This window comes from Nannospalax galili, unplaced genomic scaffold, assembly GCF_000622305.1.
Source record: "Nannospalax galili isolate Female #2095 unplaced genomic scaffold, S.galili_v1.0 scaffold284, whole genome shotgun sequence".
Lineage (NCBI taxonomy): Eukaryota > Metazoa > Chordata > Mammalia > Rodentia > Spalacidae > Nannospalax > Nannospalax galili.
This window is the reverse complement of record NW_008354281.1, coordinates 515397-536301: the sequence shown is the minus strand read 5'-3', so window position 1 is coordinate 536301 and position 20905 is coordinate 515397. Positions and strand designations below refer to the sequence as shown.

Sequence of the window (20905 nt, the reverse complement as noted above, 5' to 3'; positions counted from 1 at the left end):
TGGCTTCTTTCTTTTTTTGCTGATTGCTCAGAATACAAAATAACTCAAGGAACAGCCAGGCCAGTGGAAGGGACATGAAAATAAATACTGCAAAGGACCGCAGTGTGGTTGCTTGGAGTACCAACAGGGAATTAGGCTGATTGTACTAGAAATCTAGAAGGGTTGGGAAAGTTGAGACAGTTAATTTTTAAACTATTTTACATGTAACACTATCATTTGAACTGATATTTAAAAGATAAAAAGAATTTTCAGCAGATAGAAGAACCAAAAGAAGACACAAGGCAACTCCCCTAAGTCTACATACAAGAAATTACAAGAAATATTGTTATAAGAGGATCTGATAATATGGAATGGAATGACAAAATTTCAGCATGTCCTGATGGAATGATAGCACCAAGCTTACTTTGTAGAAACTACAAGATAAGATAATCACACACTTGTATCAAAGTCATATAGACTAGCCTGGCCTCAAACTCACAGAAATCTACCTGCTTCTGCTTCCAGAGTGCTGGGATTAAAGGCGTGTGCCACCAAGCCTGGTGTCAAAGGGACTTTCTACACTATCCCTAGGGTATAGCTCTATGCCTGGAAAGCAAGCTAAACTCTCAATAAATATTTGTTGATTAACTAAATTTATTAATGTGTATGTCATAGAGTTTGCAAGGCTCATTGACTGTGGCTGGAATTTCAGGTACATTGGAGAAATAAACTTCAACTTAATAATTTCCTTGCTCATAAACTTAAGTGGTTTTCATTGTAAGAGCTTCTCTACTTAGGCATGATTGACACTTTGGACCAGATCTTTCAAGTGGAAAGCTATCCTATTCATTACTGAATGCTTAGAAACTTCTCTGCCCTCTCCCCATTGGCTGCCAATAGCACACATACACTCCTACTATAGTGACAACCGGAAATATCTTCAGTCATTGCTGGGCCTATGAAGTCGTCCTCACTTAAGAAGCTGTGTATATAATCTTTAAAGTCGTAAATTAATTGCCCTTTCGCATATCTTGAACAAATGTAGCACTTGTAAAATATTTAATTTAATTAAAATGAGTCTGTAAATCTTACTCTAAGTGTAACATACTATTTTCAAATTTCTCCTCAGACTACAGCATGACAAAATGTCCTCATTTATGACTGAAGCATTCAACTGGCATGATGCAAATATGATAAATGCACATGTTAACTTTGAATTTCTTTGCTAAAAATTTTACAGGCACAGTCAACAAGAGAATGAAAAGAAGATTATTGCATCTGTGTCTGCCAATGGAATAAACATAATACTAACTAGTCCACTGAAGTACACTCACTTAGGAATCACTGTCACACTCCCTGATGGAAGCACATTTGAAGCAAGGGCAGAAGTTGGAATTCTTACAAGAAATATTGTTATAAGAGGATCTGATAATGTGAAATGGAATGACAAAATTCCAGCATGTCCTGATGGATTTGACACAGGTAGTCTTAGCAGCTGCCCCATGGCTGACAGAGCTCAGCTAACATTTGTCAAAATTTAATTATGCAATGTTGAAATGTATTCTTTTATTTTAAACTTAAAAATATTCTTTATAGATATTAAACATGGAAATTAGGAAATACTAATATTATCTTCAAGTAGCATTATTAAAGTATTTGTAATATATTGAGGAAACACGATTAACACTGTCACCGCAATGGAAGAAATAAGTGTGCTTGGAATCTGTTGATAAAGTCTCTTTCTATTCTTATGATTACTTTAAATATTATTGAATTTTTGTTAATTTTAGACAATGTATTTTTATCATTTTTAGACCCCCTTCCCTATCTGCAACCCTATCTTAGCCCCTCACCTGATTTCATGTACTATATCATATATGTTAAGGCCTATTGAGCCCCAAAATGTCCTACAGTGCATGTCCATCCACTGGAGCCTGGTTAACTTACCCAATGCCACAGCCTTAAAGGAAACCAACTCTCCCTCTCCCAGCAATCACCTGTTGCCAATAGTTCCTCAGCTAGTTTGGGTCTTCTTCCCCACTTCCCCACTTCTATGCTGGGATTCTGTCTTGCTGTAACTTCCCTGGGTCTTGTTGCTGCTGTTACCATTGCTTAAGTTCATATGAATAACTGGTCAGCTCTTTGGAAAACTCTGTTTTTTTGTGGTCATTCACCACTTCTGGCTTCTTCAGTGGTCCCTGAGTCTTTGATGGCTGAAGTTTGATAGCTGTCCTATTTAGGGATAAGTTCAGCCTTTTCCACAATGATCCCTGAGCTCCGATGGGTGAGGCTTAATAGAGGAGTCCTGTCTTGGGACATGCAGTCTGAAGTCTTTTATTTTGCACTTTGGCCAGCTGTGGTTTTCTCAGTTAATTACCATCTGCTGTATAAGGAAGCTTTGCTGGTGAGTGTTGAGAGATGCATTAATATACTTTCTTCTCCCTGAATTCATGTGTGATGCTGTAAACATAGCCAAATACACATGACTGGACAGGTCATAGGTCCTAAAGAAAAACCTAGTTTTGTCACACCCCTCGACAAAAATAATTTCTTACTGTATTCTAAATGTGTATCCTTATATTTATAGCAATGTACCTCTCACCACCTATCAAAGAAGCTTCTTTTTGCAAAGTTACAGAACTTGTCACAAGCTGATAACAAGTGTCTGTGAGGTTCCCAGCCTAAAGTGACACATCTACAATGTAACCTCAACAACTAAGGCTTATGATTACTTTTTATGTTCTATTTTTGCAATCCTTTGTTATGTGGTCTCAATATTTAGTTTTACATGTAATTCAGACAGTTTGTCCTTTAGATTTATCAAGAAAATACAGAAAAATATATTTGATGATTATTTATTTGGCAAATCTTTAACAATGTGTTTTCTCTTTTCCTAAATCTGTAGTTATGTATGAGAGTATATTCATTGTAGTTAGTCATCATAGTGAGTAATTCATAGAAGATTGTGGCTTGATGGACAAGTGGGTAGATGGAAAACTAAGGAGATAAATGTATAGATACTTAGATCTGAAACTGTTAAGACACTAAGTCAGAGTTCTCAGCATCTACACCTTTGACAATATTGGCCAAATCATTCTTTGTTTGAGAGTCTGTCCTGTACATTGTAGGATGTTTATCAGAATACCAGGCCTTACCAATCAAATTCTAGTGACCCCCCCCCCGACACCACTATGTCAGCCAAAAATGTTTCCAGGTAATGCAGAAGTGTTCACTGGAAGTAAAATTACTCCTAGTTCAAGTGACTGAACTACACCATGTTCCAATCAGTCAATGAACCTAAAATGTCTGTGATTTTAAATGACAAAGGTATACTTATAATTCATTTGAGTCAACAGGGTGGTCTGCTGGTTATAAACATTCCAGAATTCAGGCTGATGGAAGCTCTGTCTCAATACGGGCTTTCACGATCTCTGAAGCAAAAATGAGATGGCTGGAGAATCAGGCACCACCATCTAATTGTTTTGGTTCTGAAATGATATACGTCATTTTTATTTATGTATCATTGGTCAGAGATAAGTCGATGAGTGTAATTAACATCAAGGGGATGAGTTATTCAAAGATCCCAAATAAATATGCATTAGAGAGAATTGGATACTGATGCTTCTTAATATGTGTTTATATTGTGCATAACATATCTTTTTCTAAGTCACCTATGAATATTTTTATAACCATTAGTCTAATTATAATCCATTAAATAATTAAACAATTGCAGAAACAAGTTCTATAATAGTTTTTCCTCATTGAGAAGTATAAGCTCACTGCATTCGATTTCAAATGAGCAGTGTTCTGATTCCATTCCATCTGCATCAGGTGTCACAATGGATATGAAAGCTAGTCTCAAACTGTTTAATATAAGAATACTTCCCCTTTTTGGTCTTTTTGAGACAGGGTCTCCCTGTAGCCCCAGCTGTCCTAGAACTCATTATTCCTGTCCTGCTTGATTGTCAGATTTAAGTAGTATAATGTGTATTCTGGTGATATGCAGGCACAAGCTTATGTTAAGTTAACTCACAGGCTTGAGAGGAGAGCTTCAGAAACAATAAACAAAATATCATCATTATTCACTCAATCATTCAAGTGTTTGTTTAGCACCTTCTTTAAACATTTTAAGACTTGCAAAGGTGAACAAGACAGAAAAAGGATGATGCAAATCGATAATAATTGTGTTCCAGGCTGAGATTGAAATTATATGTGGATGAAGAGATGTAAATGACTATGAAGGAAATTCTTAATAAGATTGCAGCATGATTTTTTTAAAGGTGAATTTGCTACACAGACATGTCTCCAAGGAAAGTTTGGAGAAGAAATAGGAAGTGACCAGTTTGGAGGCTGCATTATGTTCCATGCTCCTTTTCCTGGGACTAACTTGGTAACTGGAAGAATAGAATATGTAGAGGTAAGGGACATTGTTATTTAGTCACAGTGGCTTGATTAAAGTATCATATAATGAGTATGTACTGAGACCCTGCTGTTTGTCATATCTTGTTTTCCAGTCTGATAACAGAGACAGACCAGTAAAACATTCTAATACAGCCAATTATTCACTCATTTGATCATGCAGAATTTTGGTTTCTCTGTTTTTTAAAAGCATAAATCAGATCATGTTACACCCCTAATTCAAAACCTAACAATGGCTTAATATTACATCTAAAAAAGAAAGTTTAAGCCCTTTCTACAGGACCACAGGCCATGAACCCTAGCTGCCCCTGACTTTGTCTCCTGTGATTCTGTCCTTATTCCTGATAGGTTAGGTTCATGGGCCTCCTTATGCAACATGGCAAGCAAGTCCCTGACTTAGGTTCTTTGCACTTGCTCCTTGATCAGTTTTAAAAGCTCCTCCACCAACTCCTTGCAGAGTTTACATTCTTATTTTAATTAGGTCTTTTCTCAATGTTATTCGTAAGAGAGCCCTTTCCTAACCACACTTAGTTGAAATTGCTGCCTAAACTCTTGTTTGCCTTTACTCACTCAAACCCATAATATTTCATAAAGCTTTGGTTTTTGTATCTTTTTCATAATTGGTGTTTATAATCAGGATTTATTAGTTATAATCAAGTATTCAGTAAAGGAGAAAGGGAAAGAGAGATTAAATATAAGATACCACAATCTAAAAGCCCATTCTGGGCACACCCAGACAGCACTGATGGTAACAGTCAACACTTCCACTTTGTTATAGTCTTTTCTTAAGATAAATTATACCTGTGACATCTGAGGTATAAACTGAGTGAGATTGCCAGGATCGAGCTACATATTAAATGTTAAGAATGGTTAACTTTTTAGATGGAATAGGAAATAGATGTTCTAATATTTTCTTTCGTTACCAAACTGCATTATATTAACTACACACACAACCATACATATCAGCATCTGTATATGAGATTATTAGATCATAGACTTGAAAGAACACCAAGCAGAGTGGTTAGTAACAGCATCCAACCTATAATCTAGAGCATCTTGGACTGACATGCTTTTTGTGAGTGTGAACAAGATACCCAGTCTAAGTTACAATTTCTTCATGTATAAGGTGAAGTTAGTGATCACTGATGACCTTCTATGATTAAGACTGTGAATTTGCACATAAAAACAGCACAGTGCCTGGCACATGGAAAACATTCAAGTGTTCCTTATTACATAAGAATCAAAGTAAAAGAAAAGAAAATGACTTTTATGGACTCTTATTTCCTGAAATTCTAGGAGTAAAATTATATTTTGTTGAATAGAAAAATTTGATAGTAGACAAGAGATAAAAAAAAAGAAGAGTGAAAGGTTTGGGCATAGGTGATATGGTGAACAAAGTATTTGTTTATTCATTTATTCCATCCACTAATTCACTCATTTCTTAATGAGAATTGTCTTTAATGCATGTATAAAGCATTGTATTGAAGTTAAAATACCATTTCCAAATGATAAACATGAATACTATGAGGATACAAATGTAAATATATTCATATGTGAATGTAAAATTAGAAATCACTTTGAAATAAGGAAATATGATCAAGGAGGATCTGAGTAGATGTAGATTATTGAACAGTTGTAATTTCTGGCCTGACAGGTGTTTCATGCTGGCCAGGCTTTCCGGTTGGGACGATATCCAATACACTGGCATCTACTCGGAGATTTACAGTTCAAATCTTATGTAAGGGGCTGTGCAATTCATCAGGCCTACAACAGAGCTGTTACTATCCACAATACCCATCATCTTCTAGTTGAGAGGAATGTTATATATGATATCAGGGGAGGAGCGTTTTTCATAGAAGATGGCATTGAGCATGGCAACATTCTACAATATAACTTGGCAGTCTTTGTACAGCAAAGTACTAGTCTGTTGAATGATGATGTGACCCCAGCTGCATTTTGGGTAACCAATCCCAACAACACCATACGACACAATGCAGCTGCTGGTGGCACTCACTTTGGCTTTTGGTACAGAATGAATGACCACCCTGATGGACCATCCTATGACAGAAACATTTGCCAAAAAAGAATTTCTCTTGGAGAATTTTTTAATAATACTGTTCATTCTCAAGGATGGTTTGGATTGTGGATTTTTGAAGAATATTTCCCCATGCAAACAGGATCCTGTACGTCTACAGTGCCAACACCTGCAGTATTTGATTCGCTTATTGTGTGGAACTGCCAAAAAGGAGCTGAATGGGTCAATGGAGGGGCCCTACAGTTCCATAACTTTGTGATGGTGAATAACTATGAGGCTGGAATTGAGACCAAGAGGATCCTGGCTCCTTATATTGGAGGATGGGGTGAAACCAATGGAGCAGTGATTAAAAATGCCAAAATTGTTGGTCATCTCGATGAACTTGGAATGGGATCTGAATTTTGCACCTCAAAAGGCCTGGTTCTCCCATTTAGTCAAGGCTTGACTGTATCATCTGTATACTTTATGAATTTTGACCGTCATGACTGTGTGGCTCTGGGAGTAACATCTATCAGTGGAGTTTGTAATGACAGATGTGGAGGCTGGAGTACAAAATTTGTTGACATCTGGTATTTTCACACACCAAACAAGGCTGGCTTTCGATGGGAACATGAAGCAGTGCTGATTGATGTTGATGGTTCACTTACAGGTAATGTTATTGTTCAATCTGTAATAAAAAATGTAACAAAAATACATTTAGCTTCACACCAAGTTGATTGGTTAGGCCTGATTCATCAGGGTCATAGATTGTTACCCACGAAAAACTTTATTGCTGACCTAAAAATTAAAGGAAAGCACCAGGCATGAATGAGACATTATTTTCTGAAAGAGCTTCTAACTGCTAGAGGCAACATTCAAATATATCCTTTTTCTTTTGTATTTGCAATTGGATTTTGACTTAACAGTAATTTTTAAGCAATATTAATGGAAGCACTGGTCACAAAAGAAAGCCATTTCATTCTCAGAGCTCTGCCCTTCTGCCTTCATCTAATCAGTGAGATAAGACAGATCTTCTAATACTCTTGAGTTCTGGGGCCAGTCATGCAAATGTTTATTGATTCCGTCTGTATTTAAATCATGTAGATAGTCTACATGATTATCTTTGCTAGAAAGCTTTTAAAGAGAAGTAGATGGCAAGCCTGATAGAAATTTTTTTCTAATTTAAGTTCTAACTTTAAATCTAGAAAAAATTCAATATACATCATAGGGTAATTTTTATTATTTTAAAATCAGGATATGGGGCTGGAGAAATGGCTCAATGGTTAAGAGCACCAGCTGCTCTTGCAGAAGACTGGGGTTCGGTTTCCAGCACTCACATGACTAACAACTGTCTGTAACTCCAGTTCCAGGGGAATCCAATCCCCTCTTCTGACTTTGTGGGCATTGCACAACATGGTACGGGCAATACACTCAGACACACAAAATAATAATAATAAATAAATTTTTTTGGTCTTTTTGAAACATGGTCTCACTGTAGCCCCAGCTGGCCTGGAACTCACTATGTAGACCAGGCTGGCCTTAAACTCACAGAGATCCACCTGCTGGAATTAAAGGTGTGCATTACCACACCTGGCTAATAAATAAAACATTTTTTTTTAAAAAAAAGAAACCAGGATATGTCATGTGCATGCTAACACCATTGCTGTAGGCTCATATGAATAGGGTCCCAGGAACTTTTTTTTGGATGAAATGCACAAAAATTCAATAAATTTTTTTAAAAAAACAGGATATGTCACATTTTAGTGTGTTTATAAATTGCTAATGAAAGACTTGTTTAAAAAGAATAGAAAATGTGTAGACATATTACTCAATAACACTTTTTAAAGAACCAACTGTCAGATAAACCTAGAGATACTAATGGCTGAATTCTGAAATACTTAAAGGCAAATACTATTCTCAATATTCAGATGATCTGAGTTCTCAATTACAGTTGATGACTTCTCTCTCCTATTCTAATTATGGCTTTTAGTTGGGAAAATATTTAAATGCTTCTAATTATGTGAAATTTTGTGTAACTTTTATTGTTTCTTTTACTTCAGCATAGATCTTAAATGTTAGGTTGCAGTCCTTTGGTTAAAAGCATATGCCCTATGATCAAACTGCTCAGATTTGAATCCTTCTATGCATCCTTAACTAAGTTCCTTGTCCCACTTCCCATCTCTTACCATGATTCTCATGGATGTTTGAGGTCCTCTGTTTCACATATGTTGTGTTGAGCCCCTGAGTGAAAAGTCCACTACAAAACCTTGTATGAGGCATCCTTGTCCCTTGCAAACAAAAACATCTAACAATGTTTCTACATTTTGTTAGTAAAACTATGATCATAGAACCTATCAGCATAGGACAGTTTTATTGCTTTTCTTATGTAAAATAGAAATCATGCTGCTTGTGTTCTTTTCCCAGGGCACAAAGGACACACTGTCATTCCACACAGTTCGTTACTAGACCCATCACATTGCACTCAAGAGGCTGAGTGGAGCGTTGGTTTTCCAGGGTCTGTCTGTGATGCCTCAGTCAGTTTCCATCGTTTAGCATTCAACAAGCCTTCTCCTGTATCTCTACTTGAAAAAGATGTAATTCTCTCAGACTCTTTTGGTAAGTGAATAAAAATACTCTAAACTATTAATTTAAATGTTTTCCTAAAATTTATCACCATCTTCTTAGATTAATACTTGATGTTTTGAACATTACAAGCAGCGTATTTAAAGCAGCCATATTCCAGGTAGAAACAAGATACTCAAGTGAGTACTTGAGGGAAATTAAACAAATGCATGAACAAGCATCATTTCTGTTGGCTGAGGAACCTTAAGACATATTTTGACAGAGCAGGAAAGTTAGCAAAATGCTTGGGACAAGACAGTAAAATATAACACTGTTCCTATCACTGAAGGCTCACTGAATGAGATGGATTGGGAAACATTTACTTGATTGGTAGCTACATTCCAGGTGTTGAAGATTGTTGATTTGTGGCAGTAATGATACTACACCTGGAATATCACATATGCTTGCCACCATCACTTAACTAGGTTGTGTTAATTTACTGCCATTATTCATGATTTAATTTGGCATTTATTTTTCAATAAAAAGAAAGTTAAATTGGGATGTGGTAGTAAGCCTGATTCTCATATGCTACAAATCTTAGATTGATATATTAATATCTATGCCCCCTTCATAAATTTAAGATTACTTTTAGCTATTAGTCTGTTAGTCAGCTTTCCATTACTATAACAAAAACCTTGAGATAATCAACTTATATAAAGAAAGGTTTATTTTGACCTATCCCTGGGGCCTCAAATCTGCATATCTAACTTTTATTAGTGTACCTATCAATTTATCCAACTATTTAGAAATTACTGGTGTTCCTTGACTTACAATGGAGTTGTATGCCTGTTACAATGTGAAAATGTAAGCTGAAAACTCATTTAATACATCTAAAATACTTAACAGGACAGCTTAGTCTAGCCTACTTTAAACATGTCCAGGCACTTACATTAGCCTCTAGCTAGGAAAACTCACCTTAACACAAAGTCTGTTTTATAACAATGTCATGAATAGCTCACATAAGCAATTGGTGATAATTTTATCATTATTATGATGTACCATTATAATATTAATTTTCAGCCATTATAAGCCATGTGTGGTCTATACAAGTTAACGTTTGTCTATAATGAATGAACTTTTCCATACACTGTTCTGATTGACTAAAGATTGTGCAAAATAGTCAAAGCATAGCTAAAGCAAATATTTTCTCAACGAAATATTTGTACCACATTCCTTCCCGGAGGTTGAGGTTACTCCAGGTGTCTTTTATCTGGAGCTCATGACACAGAAATGAAGTGAAGCTCTTGGGTTATGTTGGAAGCTTAAGAGGCTGTGCCTGGGTAAGAAAGCTCTTTGCAAGCTTCTGCTAGTGTCAGTTCTCGGAGACTCCATTGGCCCAAAGAAGTCAGTCAACATGAACAAAGCTGGGAATTCCACTTTGCTCTCAAGGAGGAGAGGGAAGTAAATCTCTGTGTACAACAACTCAAACCATCACAGTTCTACTCATATTTTCTGTGATTTGGGCAATACGAGCCTTTAATTTTTTTCTGACTCTTATCCGCCCCCCTTCCACAATGATCCCTGAGCTGTGGGTGGGTGAGGTTTAATAGAGGAGTCCTATCCAGGGACACACACTCTGCTATCTTCTATTCTTTAAAACTTGACCAGTTGTGGTCTTCTGTATGCGTCACACTTTGTTGTATGAGGAAGCTTTGATGATGAGAGTTGTGGGATGCATTAGCATACTCTCTACCCTCTATTCTGTTGAGGTCCAGGAGCCTTAGGTATAGAGGTTCCACTGCAGATGTGTCACTTAGGGCTAGGCATCTTTCAGGCAATATGAGCTTTTAATGCAACTGCTCAGGGCCCTTCTAAAACTAACTCATGAGCTTAATGAATTTGTTTCTGCTTGGTATTGGAACTTTTGAAATTTTGCCTGCCTTATTTACAAATAAAATTGTTTATTTTATAATCTTCCTCCTAAATTTTTAGGCTGTCATTATTTTTGTGCAAACCCATTTAAAGATTAAAAGAGAAAGAAAAGAGAGGAAAAATAGGGGTTATTAATCAAAAGTATTTTCTTGATATTCTAAGAAACATTTTCAAATCTTCTGCTGCAGTTATCAAGTACCCTAAATTGCATAATTTTTGTGTTTTGATTTTTTCTTTTATTTCAAATGATGTTATAAGCAAGTAGTGGTTATTGATCACAGGTAGCATATTTGCAACTGATAATTAATGGTCACACCTCATGAAATTAAGCTAATGTGTACAAATCACTTATGGAAAGTAAATTACAGAATATATGGTCATATCAATTAAAATTTTATTTTGATATAGAGTGATATAGATATAGTTAAAACAAAATATTTTACTATTATTTATTGATATCAAGAAAATATTTTTCCTTCGATAACAAATACTAAGAAGAAATAGAAGGGGCCAAGCATGGTGGTACAAGATTTTAATCCCAGCACTCAGGAGGCAGAAGCAGTCAGATCTCTGTGAGTTGGAGGTGAACCAAGAAATGATACAAATAAAGAATCATAACATATTTATGAACTCTTAAAACCAAGGATTCTGAAGAATATATTCTTGATTGGAAGTGAAATTATGTCTAGTTCAATGATTTTAACTTTTACTTATACATTTAATACTTTTTGTATTCATATTTGTAATTGTCACCTGTTTTAATTATGTGTTTCTATGAGGAATAAAATCTCTGATTTAAAATGCTAAGTAAGGAGGCATTTTTGGTCCAGTTAAATGTAACATTAAACATTTGAGGCTTTCAGTTAAAAGCATTGTGAACATGATGAAATGCCTCCTTAGAGACTCCCATGGACTAAACCACTATTGTACACTTTTCATATGCTCAAAAAAGAAGGAATTTCATAGAAGTGGAGAGTACTGTTACTTGCCTGTTTTATGTCCTCTAGGTACTAGCATTGTTCCCTTTCAGAAGAAACGGCTGACTCATATGTCTGGATGGATGGCTCTGATTCCAAATGCAAATCACATTAACTGGTATTTTAAAGATGTGGATCACTTAACCAACGTATCCTACACATCAACATTCTATGGATTTAAGGTGAAAAAAAAAAGCTATGAAGTATAAACATACGAAGTATAAAAGAGCAGTGCACATTCTTGTCTTTACATATCCATTTTTTTCTTTTGAGTGTGTGAGTGTGTCTGTGTGTGTGTGGTATCCTACACATCAACATTCTATGGATTTAAGGTGAAAAAAAAAAGCTATGAAGTATAAACATACGAAGTATAAAAGAGCAGTGCACATTCTTGTCTTTACATATCCATTTTTTTCTTTTGAGTGTGTGAGTGTGTCTGTGTGTGTGTGTAGTATATATATATATATAGTGTGTGTGTGTGTGTGTGTGTGTGTGTGTGTATGTGTATGTGTATGTGCACACCTGTGTCCTTCTTGAGTGCTCTCCACCTTATTCCCTTGAGACAGGCTATCTCACTAAACCTGGGGCCAGGCTAAAGGCCAGTAAACCCCAGAAGTCCTCCCGTCTCTCCCCTCTGTAGCACTGGGTCATGGGTACCATGACGTTCTAGTTTCTTTTCAATTGCTGCAACTAAACACTCTAACAAATAGCCACTTGGGTGGAAAGGATTTATTTGGCTTACATCTCCCAGGTCACAGTTTATCACTGAGGGAGTCCAAAGTGGGAACTCAGGGCAGGAACCTGGAGGCAGGAGCTGAAAACACAGGCCATACATGGAGGAATGCTGCTTACTGAATTGCTCCCCTGGCCAGTGGTGCTCAACCTTTCTTGTACAATACAGGCCTACCTTCCCAGAGGTGGTACACTCACAGTGAGCTGGGCCCTCCCACATCACTCAAAAATCAAGTAAATGCCCCACAGACAAGGCCCTAGGCCAGTCCAATGGAGAAAATTCCTGAACTGAGACCAAACCCTTTACCCATATGTGTCAAGTTGACAACTAAAGCTATTCAGCACAATATTTTTATCTTAGCTGCTTTTGTGTTGCTGTGATAAAACACCATGACCAAGGGAACTTATAAAAGGAAGAATTTATTTAGCTTAAGGTTCTGAAGGGGCAAGAGTCCATCATGGCAGGGAGGCATGGTGGCAGAGGTGGCTGGAGTAGGAGCAGAAGCTGAGCCCTCACATCTTCAAGGAGGCACAGGAAGCAAAGAGTGACTGGAGATCAGGAAAGGCTTAAGAACTCTCTCAGCCCATCCACAGTAAAGTGATTCCAACAATAAGGGCACACTTTATAAGACCTCCCAAAACATTGCCACTAACTGGGGACAAAATGGTCAAATACTAATGAAGAACATTCTCATTCAAACCACCATACATGGGTCATACTGGCCTTTTGCTTGGGTGAAGTAATTTGAACTCAAGTTCCCATGCTTCTGCAGCCAGCACTCCTATCTTCTGAGCCATCTCCCTAGGCCTTTACTCACTCATTATTAAAGCCAGAATGTCCTTAGCTCACAAATTGACTGATTAAAGTCTTATGTACCCTTCATGACCCATCACTCTAAATTCAAGAAGTAAGCTTTAGCCTCATATAAATCATAAGCAAGCAATCTTCCTGCCATATTCACACAATGCTATGTTTCTGCCTTGGTCATTGGTAATAATGTATGTTTATTGAGTGTTTATAATACTCCAGGCATTGGTTACACCCTTATTTGTATCATGAAGTAAATAAAGAAAATCATTTATAAAATGCAATGTAATACAGCCACCACCTAGCTCTACCTAATTGTCTGTGAATATTTTTTATCTTTGAAAGAAATAAAAGTTTTATAGATAAATATGAAGCCTTGTTTCATTTACCCTGATCTCAGATCTCCAGTCTTAGGTAACTGCAGCCAGAATCCTGATTTGGGTGGTTTGCTCTTATACATTTTCTTCAGCTTATGTGTTTGTGTGGTCCATAAACTCTATTTAACATTGTTTAAAATATTTCATGTATAAGAGAGGGAGATCCTTTTATTACCTTAATGGCTCACAAGTGTAAAATGTTAAAACATAAATGCAAAGTGGAAGATAAACTGGAACCAAACTTTCCTTGTACATATTCTATACACTAATTATAGAACATTAAAATTAATGCTTAACATGCAGTAAATTCACATACAAATCAAGACAAATTTTTCTTCAAACGTTTTAGGAAGAAGACTATGTAATTATATCACACAACTTTACTCAAAATCCTGATATGTTTAATGTTATTGATATGAGGAATGGTTCCTCAAATCCATTGAACTGGAACACTAGCAAGAATGGAGACTGGCATCTGGAAGCCAACACTAGCACTCTCTACTACTTGGGTATGTATTCACTAGGCAGAAGGGATTACTTTTTCTAATGATTTTCTAAGGACAAGAAAATCTTCCTATTAGACAAGTAAGTTATACAGTGTCCTGTATTATCAGAATTTAATGAGTATTTGTTGAATAAAAAATTGGACCTTAAATTTATGCTAGAAAAGGCCTTGAGCTTAATTAAGACTTGTTTTATTTTTGAAGATAACATTAATAGAAATTACATATAGTCCTGATAATTTTATTTCACAGAATTAGAGGGAATAACTATAATGGCAGCTGGCGTATATCTCATTCCTATTTTCATCATTTAATTACATTTTTGTCAAGGTATTTGGGCTATCTGCTTCTTAATAATCAATCTTGTGGGGATTTCTCAATATATAGTCCCTATTTCTGTCTAGATGATTTTTCCAAAATGCTATGACTTTATCTACATTTAAGTACTTGAATCATCATGTTAATTTGAACCACATTTACTTTACTTCCAGTGTCAGGAAGAAGTGACCTTCATGATAGCCAGCCCATATCTGGGGCCCTAGATCCTGATGTGAAAGATGTGGTTATTAACTTCCAGGCTTACTGTTGTACTCTCCAGGATTGCTTTCCTGTACATCCCACATCAAGAAAACCGATTCCCAGGAGGCGACCAGCTGCTTACATGTATGTAGGCCTCCTTCAGATAATACCATAGATACCTCTTACAGCATCTTTCTCATAAATTTCTTCTGTGCAAGATGATAATGCTTTCTTCTGGCAGTGCCTTTTGGTTCACAAAATTCATCTACACTTTGCTTTATAATACAGTCTCCGTGAGAAAATAGAAAAGTCTCATAAGAATTGGGTGTGAAAGTTTATGGTAGTCTTACACTTCTAGGATGCTAATTTTAATGATTAGACCTGCCCCAGCTCCCTTATTATATAGGTCAGAAAGCTGAGGCCCAGTAACATAATTGAGTTTCCTGGGTTCATAGAACTCACATTGGCATGCCCAGTTCAGCACCAGAAACTAAGTTTCCTCATTAATAAAAAGTTATCTTAGGGGCTGGAGAGATGGCTCAGTGGTTAAGAGCACTGACTACTCTTGCAGAGGACCCAGGTTTGATTCCCAGCACCCACATAGTGGTTATGAACTGTCCTTAACTCCAGTTCCAGGAGTATTCAAAGCCCTCTTCTGACCTCCACAGCATTTCACAACATGGGTGCACTCACATACATTCAGGCAATACACTCATACACATAAAATAAAAATAATAAATAATATTAAATTAAAAAAATAAAAAAGTTGTCTTAGTAGGTGGTATGGATTTCTCTGGCTATCATATCAAATTCATAACACAACTTTCCAATATTTTATCTCAAGTAAACTTGGATTCTTCTGGTTAAAATTTTTCTCTGTCTTTTAAGCTTATACAGCATAGCTCTTTACCTTTGTTTACCATATGAAACATCACTTTGTGTCTTGTATTATTATTTAATTAGTTTCCATGATTACTCTCTTAAGTAAATTTCAGTACTACTTCCAAACACTCTTAAAGGCTTAATCTTGATTTAGTGTGTATTTGAACTGGTGACTGACGAATAATAAAAATAAAAGATGATGTTTATGATTTAAAAAAAAACCCTAACATTTAGTAGGTACTTAACCCACTACTGTGCATCAAACACAACTCAGCAATATTTATTAGTGAATTGCATTGTGAAATTTATAGATATTTCAATGGTTACTATACAAAATGATAATAATCCAAATTATTTATATTTCATTCAACTGTTAAAAATACCTGTTCTTTGTCAGTCACTGGGGATTCTAGCACAACCTCTGGCCTTGTTATGCTCACATTCTATCCAAAGAGACAGACAACAGAACAAGCAAATATATAAATAAATAAGTGAATAGAAAAGTGTGGGACTATCAAGATGACTCAGTTGTTAACAGCATCTACTGCTTTCCTATAGGACCCAAGTTTGGTTCCCAGCACTCATATTGGGTGGCTCAGAACTATGTGTAACTCCAGGTCCAGGGGATTGAACACCTTATTCTGGTCTCTGCAGGCACCCACACATAGGTCAGACACACACACACACACACACACACACACACACACACACATAAAAATAAATTATTTTTAAAATGAAAGAAAAGTGCATGAGTGTACATTGTTATCAGTGTTGTAAAATGACTAGGACAAATAACTACATAGCAGAGACTGCCTCTGGGGAGGGTGGTACCTGTCAAAGAAATGGACATATAAGACACAGGTCAAAGGATGAGGAAGAGCTTGCCGTGTGTAGGGTGGGAGATGAGTATTCAAGAGCCAGAGAATGACCTGTGCAGAGGTCCTCTTGTAAGAAAAAGTTCATATGGGAGCTGGAGAGGTGGATCAGCCATTAAGAGTATTGACTGCTCTTGCAGAGGACCTGGGTTTGAATCCCAGCACCACATGACTGCTAACAATCATTTCTAAATCCAGTTCCAGGGGATCCTACGCCCTTTTCTGACCTCCGTGGGCATTGCACAACACGGGTACACTTACATACATGCAGGCAATACACTCAGACACATATAATAAAAAGAATAAACTATTTTTTAAAGTGCATCATGTCTAAGCCCCAAGAGAAACTCATCGAGGCTGGGCTTAGTGAAAAAAGGGTAGTCCTTTGGAGACAGTACTGGGACTGGTACAAGTAGACCAAACACTGATATCATGGGGCTGTAGATAGACAAAAGGGAAACTTGTGGATCACACTGAAAAGAGAAGTCACACATGCCAAATTACATTTCAGGAGGATTATCTTTGGTGTGTCCTACAAAGGAAAGTGGAGAAAAGGAAGATGCATAAACTTACCCTGACCAGCATGACTTACTTTTATTGGTAGAGAGCAGGGTATAACAAGGGACAAGAGGAAAATCGTTAGTTATCATGAAGAAAAATTAAATAAAATCCATTATTTCATGTGTGTAGTGCTGATAAGAATGCTTACTTAGGTAGCTACAACTCTGAATTAAAATGGTTTCAGATTAATAAATAATTAATTTTAGTCTAAACAACTCATTACTATTTTAAAATTCATTGAGGTTATGTTTATAGAGGGATTTTATCAACAGATTATTTAGCAATATAATTTACCAATACAATTATGTAGTTAAAATACACTTTTAAAACAAACAAACTATGTGCTATTCTTTTGTAAGATTCCAGAATTAGTATCACAGAGTCTTTAAAGTTTTTACTGGATCAGAAAAATCTGATTATCATCCACTTCATGATCATATCCTTTATAATAATTTGCATTAACAGATACTTCCAAGAAGCCATAATGATAGGGCAAAACTGCTTCTTTCCTGTGCACTTTCATGCTTATTTCAATGTAATAAACTTCATTCTGGCAACAGGCCTATGACCCCATCTTCCCATCCTGCCACTGTCCAGGGCATAACCTCATCAATTAATTTATCCCTGGGAATCCAGAGATCATTCTTCATGTTCTCTCCTTCACAGAATCTATCCAACTCTGTCTTCCAGTGCTTTCCCTATGAAATAGCTCCATGTGCCAGAGGTCTTTAAATAGACAATGAATGCATTGCTTTCAATTTTCTACCAGGTCAAATCTTATAAAGAAATAGAATTCACATTATGGTGAAATTAACATGTATCACAATAAGGATTTAGTTGGAGGCAGCAATTTAAATTGTAAAGAGGAGTTTTATTCAATAGAAAAAAACAACATATGTAGTTTGTGTATGTTCATTAATACTGCTAATTGTTTATATTAATTTGTCTGGTTCATGGGATTATAAACTACCAAATTCACATGCTTCCACTTCCCCCCCCCCCAAAAAAAACACCTAGTATAATGCTAAGGAGGTGCTCTTTAAATATACAGAGATGATGATTAATGGATGTATTTACTTTCCTTTCAGTTTATGGTCAAATGACTCTTTTTGGCAATCATCTAGAGAAAACAATTATACTGTACCTCACCCAGGAGCAAATGTGGTCATTCCTGAAGGTAAACATAAAAATATAAATAGGTAAAATGCCCATATTTGGGTAACATTAATATGTGACATAATGGATTCCTCAATAGTTATGTTTCTGCCTTTAAACATTACACCTTGGAAAGAGCAACCATGAAGAAATGGGTTCTAGTACTGTCCTAAATATGAAGTGTTATCTTTCTAATTTTACATGGAATTAAAGCTATTTAATGATAACATTGACTTAGTGCTGTGCTATGTGCCTGTTTTCCCAGCTACTCAAAAGATACAGGAAGGAGTACTCTTCAGGCCAGAAGTTCAAGAAAAACTTTAGAAAAATAGCAATACTTTTTCAAAACAAGTGAACAACAGCAAAAACACAACAGCATATTTTCTAGAAGAGACAGGAATCATTGTGTGGAAAAGAATCACAAATTTCAAAAACAAGACCCTCTGGAAAGCCTGTCAGTGTTTTGCATTTGGCTGCAGTCTATGGATCACGTTATATTTCTTACTGTTTTACAGGAACGTGGATTGTAGCTGACACAGATATGCCTCCAATGGAAAGGCTCATTATTTGGGGAGTTCTAGAGCTGGAAGATAAATCTGAGGTGGGAGATGGAGAGTCTTCTCACAGAAGAGTTGTTTTGAATGCTACCTATATATCAGTGCAGGTAAGAATGAGGTCTTATACTTTATTTCATTAATCTTATTAATCAATTCCTGCCTTGAAGATTTATGGAAATTGTAACAAGAGATCATCTATCTATCTATCTATCTATCATCTATCTATCATCTATTTATTATCTATCTATCATCTATCTATCATCACTTATCTACCTGCCTATCTATCTGCTCTAGTCTAGAAAATGCAAGGGTCAGTTGCATGTGTCAGTTACATCCAGTATATTTCTGTTCTTTGAATTATGAAAAAATTATCAAGATACTCTTGAGTATAAGGTTTTCTACTTAAAATATTCATATTATTATTAGGTAAAGCTAAACAGTGAGCTTGTACAAACAAACACCAAATCCTTAGGAGTTCTGGGGAGAAAATTTTAAAACATTTTAAAAGAAATAAACACAGTATTTCTTAAAAACAGATGGATATAGAAAAAATATAAAAGCAAAAGTGGACTAATAAAATGCTTTAATTGTTTGGAACAGTCACCCCATTCTTTCATGAACCTCAGGTGGCCTTGAACATGTAATAACAAAATCAGTTTAGTTGTTCTATCACCCTTTATTATTATTTACGAAAAGAATAGTTAGACAAAAATCTATTAAGGACTTTTTTAAAAAAGTATTTATTACCCAAAGAAAGTTGTCTGATGACCTTCGCTAATCTATGGGTATGGAGATACAAATTTAGAGGACAGTTTGGTACTATGTCCATTCAGCAAAATAATGATAGTGGGTTCTCCCCTGGGGCCTGAGCTCCCAAATTCTTGGCCAAATGTCTGATCCCCATGACTATATGGGCAGTACAAACTAGACCCGGTGGGTTATTAAAAAATAAAAAGGACATGAAATTGCCAGGGGTGAGGAGGGGCATGGATCTAGGAGGAGCTGGTGGAGGAATGGAGAATGAATAGGATCAAAATACACTGTATCGAATTCTCAAAGAATTCATTAAAGTAGTCTATCAAAAAGCATTTAGTAGCTTTTCCTTATAAACAGATAAAGTGAAGAAACTGTGTTTGGTGCTTTAAAGAGTGCAATATTTTGGTCCAATATATGGGCTTTAAGGTAAATTAAAGCTACAACTAAATCCTTACTTCACTCTTTATTAGTTGGGTAACCTCAGGTAATTTATTTGAACTCTTTTATTGCAGTGTCAGTTTTATCACCTATGAAATAAGAATTTAGATGTAGCCTTAATTTAGTATGAAGGACAACTACATAATTAGTGTATATGAAGTCTCACTTTAGCTTGACCTATAGTCAGCAAGTATCTAATGATAGTCATCAGTATTAGCAATAAAAATTCATAAATCGTTAGTGTAGATAGAAGAACATGCAGTGTGATCTCCTCAAACACAGCTAGTTTAGGTCTTAGGAGATCTAATTTTGGGTCCAACTCTGACAGTAAGCAGATTTGACTGACTTTGGAAAAAGCATGTAGATTATCCTAAGGCAAATGGGTTAAAGTCACTTCCAGTTGAAAGACTTATATAATAAGGATCCAGTGACTTCTTAATTCCCTTTTCCCTTTATATGAGTGAAATTTTTTTCTGCCCATTTTTTTAAGTGTTAACAATTTTCTGTTTTACTTCAGGGAGGTAGATTAATTGGTGGCTGGGAAGATAACCCTTTTAAAGGAGAATTACAGATCATACTTAGAGGAAATCATTCTACCCCAGAATGGCCTCTTCCAGAAGGACCAAATCAAGGGGCAAAGGTCTTAGGTATGTGTCTTCAAATATCAAAAGTATCACATCTGTTTTGACAGTCTATTTCAAATTATACAGTACTAACTTACTTAGCTCATTATAGTATGGAGTCCCAAACTTTTATAGATATTTGGTTATACTAAAGAATCATACAAGTAGCAGATATTTTTAAATTAAATTATGTTACACTACATACTAGAAACTGATACAGATTTATATATTTCAAA

At 35.9% G+C, this 20905-nt stretch overlaps 1 protein-coding gene across 1 annotated transcript in view; it reads left to right on the top strand.

Annotated features, from left to right (window-relative positions):
* Pkhd1l1 (PKHD1 like 1) overlaps positions 1-20905 on the top strand; it is a 171424-nt gene that overhangs the window by 110379 nt on the left and 40140 nt on the right. The window contains exons 47-56 of the mRNA XM_017802801.2: positions 1220-1461; positions 4260-4396; positions 6053-7082; positions 8837-9028; positions 11914-12065; positions 14150-14309; positions 14795-14966; positions 18229-18317; positions 18811-18959; positions 20564-20693. Coding sequence (XP_017658290.1) covers positions 1220-1461; positions 4260-4396; positions 6053-7082; positions 8837-9028; positions 11914-12065; positions 14150-14309; positions 14795-14966; positions 18229-18317; positions 18811-18959; positions 20564-20693 — 2453 coding nt within the window. The remainder of the gene's footprint in view (positions 1-1219; positions 1462-4259; positions 4397-6052; positions 7083-8836; positions 9029-11913; positions 12066-14149; positions 14310-14794; positions 14967-18228; positions 18318-18810; positions 18960-20563; positions 20694-20905) is intronic.